A 14,709-nucleotide genomic window follows, 5' to 3' on the forward strand; every position below is an offset into this window, starting at 1 on the left:
ATACAGGCAATAAGGACAAGGCGTCTCGGGTTTATGGTGGTGATGGTTTAGATACCGACTTCTACCTATGCACATTTATAGTTTTCGCATCGACTCGCGCACAAAAGTGAGGTAGTAGTCCCTGTGATAGCATGCGCTAGCAGCGGACCGAGGCTCAGAAAGATCGCGGCTGTGACGCGTTGACGCGACTGCTCGGTCCATCGAGACTACGTGCCGTCACGTCAGACACGACACATCTACTGATGTTCTTCTCCGCAAATCCCGACCCATCTACTGAAACAGCAGACCTCGCAATTGTACCCAAAACCTTCCGTCTTCCAGCGCTGGCGTACAACGGCGCGTGCGGAATGCACCGGGTGGACACTTGCAAGAACAATCACAGCAGTCCGGGACACGTCATCACGAAACTTGAGCCTTGAGAGGTCAACCGAGCTATATTTCATTGGTTCCAGCTTGTGCACTAGAGCTATCTGTTATCAAGTACATGATACCGACAATCGAGCTGTTGTGCAGAAGCAGCAAGCACTTTTGCTGGTCTCCCCCCACCAACTTCCACCTTTATCCTCACTCAAGCTTACAACACAGAAGGCTGTCTTCCGCTGAAAATCCGAGTACCCGGCAAATGAACACGGAAAATGAACTCCAACGCGTCGTCAATACGAGCCAGAGTCTCCTGCACACGATCGTTGAACTCAGGAGACCTGTCAACGTCCCATCGCTCCTCCTCTAAACCCGCACCTAGATTGTGCAGACAGATAGGTCCAAGATTTTGAAGCTGTTTGCGAGGAATCGGGTGTACGGCATGCACGACTCGCTCGGTGATCTCGCTCTTCTCGGGGAATTGGGCCTTTGCGCGGGGATCGACTACAATGGACGTCTTGGTGTAGAAAGGAGATTCGACGACGAGATCGCGGGTGATATATCTGCTCCACAGAGTGACGACTTCTTCGAAGTCTTGAGCGGCGAACTTCCGCAGTTGCATGGGGCGAGTGGGCGCGATCATGCCAGGCGCGGTGCCCGAAGCAACTCCACTAGATGTACCACGCGCGGAAGGGCGAGTTGGAAGTTCTACTAGAAGGCGTGCGGTCGAGGGCTGCGCGAGAGTCTCGGGGCCGGGAGTCGGCATGGGTGTGGTGGGCGGGTTGCTCATGTTGTAAGGTATTGCAGTAACGGTGTTTGGACGTGTGGTTGATGTTGGTGCTTTGATGCGTTTCGCAGTATGGTAATGAGTCTTGGTGCAAAGAAGTATTGAGGATGCTGGTTGTGTTGAGCAAGATGTTATCTATCTACTGACTTTATAGATCTTCTGCTACCGATTCGCTGTTGGTAACAGCTCACGATGCAATACAAGTGTTCGCGTGAGTTTGTTGGCCGCCGCTGCTTTGCTGGCTTTGCACGATTCGTTCCTGGTCTGGATCGAGTCAACCAACGCTGCCTCGACGGAATTTTGGTCGCCATATCTGCTGACTTTGACAACAAGAGCTTGGTACTGATCACTTCAGCAAACCAAACCAAAGTTTATCACGTTCCTTTCCAACGCTACTTGCCATATTACTGCTTTACAAAGGAAGCAGCCGCAGTCGATCTGCACAACTTCTCAAAACAAAACTTCACTTCCTGGCAATACGTAAGTCGGGAGCATGGCCTTCCAAGTTCGTCGCTGCATATAGCTCGTCTAACGAACGGCATCAACGAAAAGAGGAAACGCGCCATGAGGCGGTTGAGGCTCACAGCGAAGCATTCAAGGGATTGTTCAATTAAGAAGACACAGTACTTGACAACGCTGATCCAAACCCGACTCATTCATGACACTTAAACCTGACCAACGTAACCCACACAATCACATGAATACATCCTCCTTCTCATGCATAATTTGCCCAATAGATTCCACCGTCTCACACATTCGTCTAGCGAGCTCACCATCAGGCTGGATCCTCTTCTCAGTCCAGCAGCCGAACAAGAACTCCAACTGATCTTGCGCAAGGCTTCGTAGATAACGCGTTGGTACTGGATGAACGGCGTGGAGGGTTACATACTGCTCCGCCTGTTTTTAATCAGCATGTATATCGCGACTCTCAGAGCCAGCTGCACAGGGTCTTACCATAGTACATTCACGACTTGATGAAGACTCTGGAAACAGAGGAGGTGCGGACATGGTATCTGAGGACATGGGTAGTCGGATGCAGGAATAGTATGGTGAAGCGCACATCTGATCGAGTGTCTGGTATCGACCCCAAGACGCAATGATGACCCTCTCGACATCAAAATCTTGCAGTGGCTCTGCTTTGTATGCATTCTGTAGAGCCCCGCGATTTGCGCCCAGTGCCGCGGAAGGTAATGCAGGGCTCTCGGGGTCTGCTCGAATACTTGCTGTTGGCGGGCTGTTCATGTCGATATGGTACATTATGATGTTGTTAGAAACCTAGGTGAGATTAAGAGGAAATGAAACAGGAATGCCGTGCAGCATGAGGCAGTTATAGTTCCAGAAGCATGGGCCGTCTATCTTTATTCTGAGCTTGGAATGATGAAGAGTCCTTCCATTTTGCTGGCTACAAACTATAGTGCTGTCAACGCGAAAATATCAACACCTTTACACCAGTTATTGCTTGATAGGAACAGCTTGGCTTCGTTGGCTGTCATGGTCATTCGCGTAAAAAACATGATATTTGCTGTAGTGTTGGCGACAACAACCAACTTCGTCTAAATTGTCAAGCAAACCTTTTGTCACTACTGATGATGCGCTTTCGTATTTATAAAGTGATGTTACAGATGGAATGCTTCATTGACTAACGGAACATGACTATAGCTATATCAGACAAGGCGGGAAACTTGTAGAACCCTACCCAGAGATTTACTTCCTACCGGCAGCACCACTGATGCCATCTACACTCGTGTTGATTAGTCTTTGTTTCATTCATTCGGGAAGGTTCACTTACTCTTCCTCCTCCAAGCCTGCTGCTCATGAGGAAATATAGCACCAGCCTCATCATAAGCCCTCTTGTTCATTTCATCCAAGAGAATGGCCGCTGCCCACTTGATCTCGACCATACGTTTCTCGGCATGTTGTTTCTTGGAGTCTGACATCGCAGTATCGATAGTCTTCTGATGAATCTTGTTCAACACTGTTCTTGTAGTTTCGATATCTTTGACCGGTGTGCGCCCTCTGTCGGGCAGACCAATGAGTTCGTACGGATCTTTCCGCTTCTCCTCGTCGCTGTCGGAGTCATCATCGTCGTCAGAAACGAGTTGGTTCTGTGGAATCGGGGAGGACCGCCGTGGTCTTTCGCGTTCCGGTAACATGCGCTGCTGGTTGTATGATTGACTATTCAAGTCATTTGTTCGGTTTCTGGAGGCATCCAGCTGTCGCTGTCTCTCCTGATCCCGCCTCTCCTGATCCCGCCTCTCCTGATCCCGCCTCTCCTGATCCCGCCTCTCCTCCTCTCGCCTCTGCTGCTCCCTTTTCGCAGCTGCTTCCTGACGTGTTTGCTCAAACCTTCGTGCAGCATCAATCTTTGCCTGCTCTGTCCTCTCCGTCATCTCACGCGTCTTACGATCCAGCTCGTCTTGTCTGCTCTTCGCTTCGTCAATGCGCAGTATTGTGTCCTCTTTCAAATTGTTTTCAATCTTGGTCCTTTCGAATCTTTCCTCGGCCTTCTTGAGCTTACGAGCCTTCTCCTCCGCTGCCTCAATCGTCTTCTTCGCTTGAGCTTCCAACCTCGCTCGCTCCTTCACTGCTAGTTCATCCTCGTATCTGTTCTTCATCTTCTCGTTGCGATCGTTTTCTTTGTTGAGTCGGTCGAGATGGAGCTCGTTTTTATTTTGTTCGGAGGGCCCTTGGATTTGAGCGGGCGCTGAAGCTACGTGTGAGTGCACTACAACATTCTGGGTGGGAGCCTGGCCAATCATCGCTGGTGGTGGCATCTGCTGATTGATGAAGAAGTTTGGTTGGGGCAAGTTGAAAGAGTAATTCTGTTGCATCTGCTGGAGGAAGGACTGCTGGTGCTGTCCAAGCTGGAGGAAAGCCCATCCGCCATGACTTGAGAACACCAAATCCACGATGTTTTGAGCGGTGATCATCATATCGTCAGCCACTAACGAGAAGCCTTCCAGTCGTAGGACTTCTATCTCTTCCAGTAGGATATGAAAAGCCATGACCAGTTCCTCGTCAGACATAGCACCCAAGGCAAAAATTGAAATCGGGTGCCGGCGAGTCAGCACAGAACGGCGAAATCGGCCTGAAATACGGAGGGTAAACATGTCGCAAGCTGAAAAGATAATTCGGAATATGATACTGATGTGAGCACGATGATGATAGATAGAAAAGCAGGAAGTACGATGGTGAGGGCATGCGCATAGAAAAGGACGGCTTTGTATTGCGTGCGGGTGTGCTCTTCGTGTGATGCTTAATTATGGAATCCCAAGGGCGGCTTCCAATACCCACCACATGTCAATAGTTACGCATGTCAAGCGTCGGCCTGTGAAGATTCGATCATACTCGTACGTGTTTACCGCAAACATCGTGGACACTGTAACGCACCAGGCTTCTTGGGCCACGCCCAACCTTGGAAAAAATGTGGTGAAGCATGGTCAACCCGAAAGATTCACAGTCGTTGATAGCAAGGGCAGAGTGAGATCAGTGTGAGGTGTAGGAACTTGCAGCCTTCCCATCATTGAGAACGCGGAAGGATCAATAGCCAGTGATGTCATCATTACTAAGCAACCCGAGGTCCACTCGCTCATCACCACAGTCGTCCATAATCATAGCAACAAGCACGTCTGGATATGAATCTAGTACTATGTATCTCTACTACAGCAGCTCTGTATGGTAGAAGTTTCTGGCGATGTCAGCGCAAGTAAGTGCTCATCGCTCGACAGCGCCATAGCGTGTTGATCCACAGCAGCCTGAACGCGCACAACAGCATGACATTCTATAGGTCACATCAGACACGCTTTCTCTGAATCGATTTCGTGTTCATTTGATCAAGCTAAAATCCCTCGAAATCTCCATATGCGCAACAAATTCCGACTTCGGCATGCTCATCCTGCCCTCCTCCTAAACTATGTGCTTTCCCCTTTCGCCCAACGTAGCCTGACGCCTCCTACTTAGCTCCATGCTCCGCCTTCCAAGCTGCATACTCCCTGTCGTCCTTCTCTTTCTCCGTCTCAAGTCGGGTTCCGATGACATTACCATATGGGCCATATGATGTAACATAATGAATGTCCGGCAACGCTACTGGGGGCGGTAGAGGAGCTGGGGCTGGAGGGGGTACAAAGGTGACATTTTGCTGTGGCGCTGGAATGGACTGGAAGGTGATGTTTTGCTGTGGAGCTGGGATGGTCTGGATGGTAACATTTGGCATTGGCGCTGTCTGTGTGATTGAGAGAGATGACGACATGCGTGGGAATGTGCCAAAGTTTCCAAACCTTGAGCCCGGGAATATACCTATGGCATTGCCACCCCTTTGTTCAAGGATGCGCAAAATCCTGTTCCTAGTCTCCTCCCAGCTAGGCCCTACAAGGTCTACAAAGATATTGCCAGACATTGAGTCGTCGATTGCATCGAGAAGACCGACGAGCTGATCATCCGAGAGAGGGTTCAAGTGATGGTACGCCCAAGGATGGATGTGCAAAAAGGGGTCAGGTCCGCGCGATGATCGGAACATATCGAGTGTGTATAAGCGGTGTTGTGAGTGGGTTTACCGTGTGTAGCGAAGAGGACAAGTTGGCTTTGCTTGAAGTTGATAGAGATGCGCTTTGTAGTTAGCTAGAAAGTGTAGTGTTTGATAGAGAGAGTGTGTGTTCTAGGGAGGAGATTTATATTCTAAACAGACATTGAATCCTGGGCTCTTGCGTGACACTAACTGCCAGCGTGCTGTGGAAATGTGATCCTCAGACCGTGTCGTTACGCAGAAACACGACCAAGACTTGACGTAGAGAGTGCGATCACTGTGAACAAAACATTCCCTGTGTCGGCGTGTCATGATCTGTATGATGAACGAAGATGTCGGATTATCAACAACATACTTGTACTCACCTTACTGAGTGTATCTAGTTTCGCGACAGCCTCAACGTACATTCCATCTACTAAACACTGATGTACGTATGGACGAGTACATGAGCGGTAAAATTCTCATTTCGCGATTGACACCACCATTAGCAGTACTGGCGCCAACAAGATAAGCGTAGAGTGTAAATATGCATTGTTCAATGTCATCAGTTATGAAATATGTTCAATAAACTATCATCATCGTCATCATCATCATCCCCCAGCCTTCACTCAAGATCATCCACCGTACCAACTAGCCTCAAAAACTATCACTATCACTGTCATAATCGAAGAACCCTCGCCTTCCAAAGCTCCTAGGGCTTCTCACATACCCAATGCGTGGTGTGACAATCCCCCCAATCACAAAACTCTGCACCGGCGTAGATGTCATAGTGAGTGTGGCCACAGGAGCAGGAATGCTGAGCACCTGAGGTTGTTGTAGTTGCTGGTAAATCACGTTCTGCTGCGGCTGCGGCTGCAGCTGCGGCTGTACTTGCTGATGATAGATGACATTTTGCTGTGCGGGTTGTTGTACTGGTGGCTGTTGTACTTGCTGATGAACAAAGACATTCTGCTGAGGCGGCTGTTGCGGCTGAGGCGGCTGTTGAACCTGTATCTGTGTCTGGACTGGCGCTGGTGCTGTTACTGGCGCTGGTGCTGACAACTGAACGTTGATGTTACCACCCCCTCCCACTTCTCCAAGCATCACCGCGCCGTGCGCCCTAAGATACTCTTCGATCCTACTAGCCGTGCCTCGAATGTTGCTTCTTTCCGGAAACTTCTGCAGTTCTCTGTACATGTTGTTGTGTGTTTGAAGAAGGTAGTCCAGACTCTGCCTCTCGATCCAATCCAGGGGCCAAGGATGCTCAGGATAGTCATCCATTCCGCAAAAGTTAGGGGCATGCCTATATGAAAATGCCATTCCAAAAGGCATGATAGGCAAGGTGCGCGTAGATGGCCTCGAGATTATGTGCTATTGCTGTGGGTTTCCTTATCGGGTCGATCTGTCGTTGGCGAGGTTTTGCTGATGCTGGTGGCGGGTGAGTATAGTCAAAAGAAGGTTTGGGAAACATACTTTATGTACTTGGTAGCGTGCAAATTGTATCACGGTCTTGGAAAGCCGTGAACACAAAGCTGTTGCGAAATAGCCTTTTGTGACAGGAGACCTAGCACACTGACGACGGATACGATGTAGGGAACGCCATGAGTTGTCTTTGCCAACGGTGCATACACCACCTCTCGGAACTGTGTTTGCGAACACGATATTCGAATGTTCGATGCCTCTTCACAATAGTCCGCGGAAACGTTGTGCGTGGAACAGCACATGAGTTGAGGTGTTCCTGTCACGTCAGCGAGCCTTCACAGTTTCGCAACTAACGTACCCAACCCATTCCCCACTCTCCCTTACCCACATCCCCCATCCCCGTCCTTTACTACCTCTATACGTCAAATTCCACAGCCTAGGACTATCGCGATAATATAACAACACAGCATTAACAACTGAATACAATGTCAACCTCCCTAACCCTCAACGCCTTCACCCACCCCCACCCCTGGGCACCCACCACCATCCGGCTCTCGCCAACTCCATCTCTCGTCTCTGCCCAAGCCTCCATAACACACCAACTTTACATCCTAGACTGCCGCGGCCATGATGCACGCGATATGCAGCGAACGCTGAACTACATCACAGCCGAGCTACGGATGCGAGAGATCGAAGACTTCGCTCTAGCGGAGGCCAGTCGCAAGATCGCAAGTGCGGAGGGCAAAAACGACAACACGGAACCCTGGATCAAGAAAAAGGACGGAGGTGCACGGATGCGAGAAATGGAAGATGAGGATAAGCGCTGGGAGAAGGAGAGTGGTGGAAACCCGCGGTGGGGTGAGGGTAGGACCGCGCATCTGTACGGCAAGTAAGCGTTCACTTGTCACGGGACCAAGCCCTGATGTAATGATGAACTGGAAATGGATCGAGATCCTGCAATGCGCTATCAAGTAGTAATGTATATGATACATGTTGCGATCCAGTATTGCTTGGGTATCATACCTGTACGCCTGCAAATGCCCAAACTTTCGAGACGCTGTGTCTAATCAATCTTCCGCGTCTCCCCCACCGCGTTCCATGCGTGCTCTAATGTCTCTCACTAGTGCTTTCGCATCTTCTACCTCTACGCCGTCTTGGCAGAGCTCATTTGCCAGTTCCATGGCACGTTGGTACATGCCGCGCATATACTCCCACCGAGCGAGCCAAAGTCGGGCTTTGCTTGTCGTTGCAGTAACACCGACACCACCGGCGGCTTCGGAACCCATTTCTTCGTAGTCCGGCCCTTCTTCTTGTGCAAGCACTAGCTCCATGTATGCCGCGCATTCGTTCATGTTGTTTATCCTCTCATACAGCAGGGCGATCTGGTAGAGTACTTCGGGATCAAGGATACCTCCACCAAGACCAGTGACCTCACTACTCCCGAAAGAGGCACCGACACCGGCATCATAGTATGAGCCCGCGACCAACGCGCGTTTGTATGATCGAATGCCATTCATGATCTTGCCCACTTTGCCGAAACATTGGCCGACCGCCATCCATAGCTTCGGATCGTAGGGTCGCAGGGCAGCGGCGCGTTGGTGATAGAAAAGAGCGTATGAGTGCATCTCCAGCATTTCGTATGTCTGACCAAGTCCATACCAGGCGCGGTAGTCTTTGCGATTGACATCAACAGCGCGCCGGTACGATTCAATAGCGGCGTGGGTGTTCTTCATTTCGACGAACTCGTGTCCCATGAGCGTCCAGGCGGAAAGGAAGGTTCGATCCAGAGTTAGAGCTCGCCGAAAGTACATGACGGCTTTCTCATGCTCCGACTTGAGCGAGTAGTAATTGCCCACCACGCAGCACGTCTCCGGTCGGAATTTGTCGGTCGCTGTGGCGAGCTGTGCCAAAAAGGCAAGCTTGGGTCGCATGCCCATGACATACAAGATGTTGGAGTAGTTGTCGAGATGATCGACCCGATGTGGGTCTGATACGAGCAAGTCGGAGAAGATCTGTTCGGCATCGTCGAAGTCTTTGTTGTGGTAGTGGAGCAACGCCCGTTGGGTCTTCAGAAAGGCCGATGATGGGAAAATGGTCAGTATTTGCGACAGCGAAGTGTGGATCTGTTCGTTGACTACGTAGAGCTCCTGCGATGAAGTGACGTGGAAGATGAACGTCATGAGGTTCTGTGGTAGGCGTGTGACGATGCCATTGAGCTCTTCCATGGTGGTCAGTAAAGCTTGTAGCTCCTGCCACGCACCCCAGTTGTAGGTATATTGGTGGACACTTTTGATCAGGTAGTCGATGGCAAGCTGCTCGTTCTTTCCCTTGGCCAGGACCATGCCGTATAGGTACTCCAGCCAGCCCTGCGGTTGCCGCCCGCTGTTGGGCAGGTCTTTGAACCACTCTTCAAGAACAGCAGATACAGTGGGCAACTCCTTGTTCAAGGTGACACCTCCATCTTGAGGGCCAAGAATCATCTCGCTGTCCTCGTTCATGCGCTTCTCACCTGCGATGTATTTTGCATACAGGGCAAGGAACAGCGCCTTCTGACTAATGCCCTTCATTGTATCGTTGGAGAGCTTGGACTTTGATGGCGTGACCATCTTCGCCTTTCCCTTGGCTCCCTGCTTCGCCTTTGCTGTTGGCGTAGCAGGTGCCTGTGAGGCGTCCTTGGGTAGAGGGCCAGGCAGGAAGACGGCGGCGCATCGATCATATTCGCGGCAGTCGAAGTATGTCTTGGCGAGGAGGAACTTGTGCGTCTCACGTGCTTCTAGGCGTGCTTCGATGGGGTCTTTGCGTACGAGATTGGGAGTCTGCGGCGGTTGCGCATCCGACATGGGGGAGTCGACGTCGGTGTCCGAGCCTTCGTCATCGGCCGATGGGAGCGAATCGAGTAATTCTGCGGCCCTTGTCAATATCAGCATGCAAAAGTCAGTCTACGTAACCATTGGTACTCACCATTTCGCCGAATGATAGAGACAGCGCTCTGTGCAGCCGATGACGGCGTCCTGGAGCTGGGCCTTGAGCTGGGCCTCGTCGGCCGGCGATAGAGTTCCCATCGCGTCGCTATCAGGAAGAGATTGCTATTCGCGCGCTTCAGATCATGGTTCAGGGCTCTATCGCGTGATGTCGCTGCCGCCGATGCGCGTGTTGATGGGGAGCTTCCTGTCGTGGTAGGGTGGGGCACAAACAATGGCCCGGCGAGCGGTTAAAGGTTGCGCCGCTGCGCCGCGGAAATTAGCCCCTTCACCGCCCGCACCCCTACATCTGCTACTGCCCCTCTATCTTGAACATTGCTCTCCAGAGATACCCAATTCACTGCTTTCAAGATGCCCACCACACTCAAGGAGTTCGAGAGCGTATGGCCGCGCATTGTGGCCGACCTGCAGGACCACTGCAAATCATACAAATTACCCCAGCAGTCTCTTGATTGGTTCACCAAGGTAGATATCTCCCGAGAACACGTCCAGGGTCCAGCTCGCTCACCATATCCCATAGTCGCTGGACTACAACACTGTCGGCGGAAAATGCAACCGTGGCATGTCTGTTATCGACACCACTTCAATTCTGCAGAACAAGTCTCTTGACCCATCGTCAGAAGAGTACTTCCGTGCTGCCCTGCTCGGATGGATGATCGAACTCCTCCAGGCTTTCTTCCTGGTCTCGGACGATATCATGGACTCTTCAAAGACCCGTCGTGGCAATCCCTGCTGGTACCTTGCACCCAAGGTCGGCATGATCGCCATCAACGACGCCTTCATGCTGGAGTCGGCCATTTACGTGCTTCTCAAGAAGCACTTCCGTCAGGAGAAGAGCTACGTCGACATGATGGAGTTGTTCCACGAGGTCACATTCCAGACCGAATGCGGTCAATTGTGTGATCTGTTGACTGCACCCGAAGACGATGTCAACCTTGACAACTTCAGTCTCGACAAGTTCACTTTCATCGTCATCTACAAGACTGCCTATTACTCTTTCTACCTCCCAGTCGCACTGGCGCTCTACTATGCCGGTGCAGCTACACCAAAGAACCTCCAGACCGCAGAAGACATTCTCATCCCTATGGGCGAATACTTCCAAGCACAAGACGACTACCTCGATGCATTTGCTGACCCCACTGTTCTCGGCAAGATTGGCACCGACATCATGGACAACAAGTGCTCATGGCTGATCAACCAGGCCCTGAAGAAGGTCACTCCCGAGCAACGAAAGGTGCTAGAGGAGAACTACGGTCAGAAGGACTCGCAGAAGGAGGCCAAGGTCAAGGAGCTGTACCATGAGCTTAAGCTGAAGGAGTTCTACGAGCAGTGGGAAGAGGAGCGCGTTGCCGAGCTGAGGGCGAAGATCGACAAGGTTGATGAGAGCGAAGGCTTGAAGAAGGTCGTCTTCGAGGTTTTCCTCCAGAAGATCTACAAGAGGAGCAAGTGAGCTGAAGACTAATTATACCATAGGTGGAGAAACACCTCGGGTGTCCACAGAATCTAAAACTGTTCGAACTTTCCATGTGGCTCGCAATAACTTGTTCGCGTTGATCAACTAAGACGCCATTGACACATGTAAAGTAGAATATAACAGCTTGCAGTAAACCACCGGCGCAGATGCCATTGGAGGCGTGAGTGATGAAGGAACTTGCACTTCCAATGGCATCCACGTGGGCGAATCGCGCTAGGCGCGGGCCGGCCAAAGTGGAGCGAGCCATCCCACCAGCTGTCGCGAGATCCAGTGACGCCGCGTCGCGTCTGCGACCACGAACCTTTTGTCCCACCTCTACTAAAACTACAACACGCATGCCTCTCGTTCTCGCGTACTCACCCGTGCATCTGACGGGTACTAATATCTATGTTCATCTTCGCGCTAAGCGCAATCTGAAGGATGGTGGTACCTGACAATATGGGGGCCAGATTCTGCGACTCAGGCGCCCTGTCAATCAAAGTGGCGTGGTTTACTATGCCCTGTCCCGTGTAACCACCATACTGAAAGTACTCTTTCGTCTTCTGGTCTCTGTTACATTACTGGGCCAGCATGTTTTCCAACTTTGCCAGTGCAATATCTGGTAATGCTCCAGAGAGAGCAAGCAAAGATGAAGGAGCTTCACTCACGTCGGTCCTCGAGACACCCACCCTACGCGTGGAACTGGCACTCCTCGTCCTCCTGAGCATCGATGCCATGCGAGACGATCTCACGGCCACCTTTGAGCCATACAACAACCCCGAACCGAAACCCTCCATTGCGACCCGGTCGCCCGCACCCAAGCCTGGAAATCAAGCACCAGATCTCATGAGCTTCGACCAGCCGAGACAGACCACCAAACCAGCGTCTCCCACTAGGCAATCATCACAAGAACATGAGTCCACACAAATGCAGGCTTTGCGACGGAGCGCCTTGACATTCTTCGATAAATGGCGGGCAAGTGTCATGCATCGAATATGCGAGGTCCTCTCTGTTCGGGGGGAGACTGTTCGGCAAGCAAAAGCCAAGCGGAAGCAAATGCTGGACCAAGCCGACAGGCAAAACCAGGGCATCTCTTCGCTCATCGATTTCGACGACCTCGATCCCTTCGCAAACGCGGCTCCCACACGACCCAAGAACACAAGACACGGACACTATGAGGTGATCGAGACGAGGCTACTATCTCTTGAGGAAGATAAGCGTGTGCTGGTTCTACACTGCCTCCTGCTGCTCTTGCTGAGCTTGGAGCAATACTCGGCATATTCGCGCATCTTGTTGCTACGTCTGGCAAGCAGTCTTAAACTAGAGGCTGATTTGCTGGGCGAGCATGAGAAGTCGGTTGCACAAGGTCTGCTAGCCACGGCTGCCTCTCAGATGGACGCCGAAGCGACAGCCAAGAACCAAGCGTCAAATGATGCTGTGTCACGCCGTTGGAAGGTTGGTCTCGCGACTGTGGGCGGTGCGGTCCTGATTGGTGTTACTGGCGGTCTTGCTGCGCCTTTACTCGCCGCAGGCCTGGGTACTGTAATGGGTGGACTGGGCCTGGGCGTGGTTTCAACGTATCTCGGTGCGTTGGCGGGCAGCTCGGTGCTTGTTGGATCACTATTTGGAGCCTATGGTGCGAATATGACGGGGCGTCTAATGGACCAGTATGCGAAAGAGGTTCAAGATTTCGAATTCCTTCCGGTTCAAGGTATGTAAAGCGGAGATGAAGTCTTGCTTGAAGCTAATGGATGTACCAGATCCCTATCGACCGACGAATCAACGCGAGCTCGATTGGGCTGATGAGCAAGATGCGCGCGACCCACAGAAACGTGAACAGCATCGATTACGCGTATCCATTGGTGTTAGCGGCTGGCTAAGCTCTCCTTCCGACGTCAGCAAGCCTTGGGAGGTGGTCGACCCTGGTACAACTGAGCCATTCGCATTGCGTTTCGAGCTTGATGCAATGCTGCGTCTCGGCAACTCCCTCAACGATGTACTCTTCGGATACGCTTTCGATGGCGTCACATACACTGTCGTCAGTCGTACGCTTCTTGGCGCGCTGTACGCAGGTTTGTGGCCTCTTGGTCTTGTCAAAGCTGCCAGTGTCTTGGACAACCCTTTCCTCGTTGCACTTGCACGAGCCGACAAGGCTGGCAAGGTTCTTGCACATGCTCTTATCGATGGAGTGCAAGGGAAGCGACCTGTCACACTTACAGGTTACTCAGTGGGTGCACGTGTCGTGTACGCATGTCTGATCGAGCTTGCGGAACAACACGCGTTCGGTCTTGTTGAGTCTGCTGTTCTTATGGGCACTCCTGCCCCTGCAAACAGCAAGCGTTGGAGGCAAATACGGTCAGTCGTTGCGGGACGCGTTGTCAATGTTCACAGTACGGAAGATTATGTACTCGGCTTCCTCTATCGATCTGCCAAGCTTCAAGTAGGTGTCGCTGGTCTACAAAAGATCGAAAATGTCCATGGCGTGGAGAATTTCGATGTAAGCAAGCTTGTCAGTGGCCACGACCAGTATCGATACCTGGTCGGTACGATACTGGTCAAAGTCGCACTTGGTGATATAGACTTCAACAAGGTAGCTGAGCAAGAACACGCTCTCGAAGAGGCGGAAAGGCGAAAGAAACAGGCTCAAAAAGAGGCTAAGCGTAAGGCAACGACTGCGCAAACAAAGGAGCCTGTCGCCAGGCCTCAGCCCCGAAGTCGACCGGTTGCTGCGGCTCACGACTCTTCGAGTTCTCTGATAGATCTTACAGAGCCAGAGCCGACCAAAGCTCCTGCATCCAACAGCGATCTGTCTGGTCTTTCCTTCATCTCCACTGGTGTATCCGCGACTGATCACCCCTCTTCGAACGTCAAACCATCCACCCCGGCTCTGCATAAGACACCCATGGAAGAACCGAAGAGCTTTCCTGATACCACTACGAGATCGTTCCCAGAACCACACGATCTATCAAGCCCCGAGAACTCGGCTGTCCGGCTGCAGAAGAAAGGGACCGAAGTCGCAGTTACCGAGGTTCTTGTCTTGGAAGGCAGTGATACTGCTAAGGACAAGAGTATTGATAACGAGCATGATGACGAGTTTGACGACTTCGACTATGATGCCGAAGAAGTTAGTAGCGAGTTTGGAGAACTCAGCATGGTGGAGCCGCTGCCTATGGACGACTTCGATTATGGGTTGATGTAAGGGCGC

At 51.6% G+C, this 14,709-nt stretch overlaps 6 protein-coding genes across 6 annotated transcripts; 3 read left to right on the forward strand and 3 right to left on the reverse strand.

The window, feature by feature from the left end:
* Positions 1-574: 574 nt before the first annotated feature.
* Positions 575-1,126, reverse strand: J4E86_000205 (uncharacterized protein; the record flags this gene model as incomplete). The annotated part of the gene is made up of 1 exon (XM_051440781.1): positions 575-1,126. The coding sequence occupies one exon, from the start codon at positions 1,124-1,126 to the stop codon at positions 575-577; it is 552 nt and encodes a 183-aa protein (XP_051306952.1).
* A 1,725-nt stretch (positions 1,127-2,851) lies between these two features.
* J4E86_000206 (uncharacterized protein) lies at positions 2,852-4,173 on the reverse strand (the record flags this gene model as incomplete). Its single annotated transcript, XM_051440782.1, has 2 exons — positions 2,852-2,883; positions 2,937-4,173. 2 exons carry the CDS (start codon positions 4,171-4,173, stop codon positions 2,852-2,854), a joined length of 1,269 nt encoding a protein of 422 aa, XP_051306953.1.
* A 3,382-nt stretch (positions 4,174-7,555) lies between these two features.
* On the forward strand, positions 7,556-7,963 carry J4E86_000207 (uncharacterized protein; the record flags this gene model as incomplete). The annotated part of the gene is made up of 1 exon (XM_051440783.1): positions 7,556-7,963. One exon carries the CDS (start codon positions 7,556-7,558, stop codon positions 7,961-7,963), a length of 408 nt encoding a protein of 135 aa, XP_051306954.1.
* Positions 7,964-8,137: 174 nt separating this feature from the next.
* Positions 8,138-10,132, reverse strand: J4E86_000208 (uncharacterized protein; the record flags this gene model as incomplete). Its single annotated transcript, XM_051440784.1, has 2 exons — positions 8,138-9,980; positions 10,032-10,132. The coding sequence occupies 2 exons, from the start codon at positions 10,130-10,132 to the stop codon at positions 8,138-8,140; spliced, it is 1,944 nt and encodes a 647-aa protein (XP_051306955.1).
* A 270-nt stretch (positions 10,133-10,402) lies between these two features.
* Positions 10,403-11,501, forward strand: J4E86_000209 (uncharacterized protein; the record flags this gene model as incomplete). Its single annotated transcript, XM_051440785.1, has 2 exons — positions 10,403-10,516; positions 10,572-11,501. The coding sequence occupies 2 exons, from the start codon at positions 10,403-10,405 to the stop codon at positions 11,499-11,501; spliced, it is 1,044 nt and encodes a 347-aa protein (XP_051306956.1).
* A 594-nt stretch (positions 11,502-12,095) lies between these two features.
* On the forward strand, positions 12,096-14,703 carry J4E86_000210 (uncharacterized protein; the record flags this gene model as incomplete). Its single annotated transcript, XM_051440786.1, has 2 exons — positions 12,096-13,215; positions 13,265-14,703. The coding sequence occupies 2 exons, from the start codon at positions 12,096-12,098 to the stop codon at positions 14,701-14,703; spliced, it is 2,559 nt and encodes an 852-aa protein (XP_051306957.1).
* Positions 14,704-14,709: the final 6 nt, after the last annotated feature.

This window comes from Alternaria arbusti, assembly GCF_024043155.1.
Source record: "Alternaria arbusti strain BMP 1465 chromosome Unknown scaffold_1, whole genome shotgun sequence".
Taxonomy (NCBI): domain Eukaryota; kingdom Fungi; phylum Ascomycota; class Dothideomycetes; order Pleosporales; family Pleosporaceae; genus Alternaria; species Alternaria arbusti.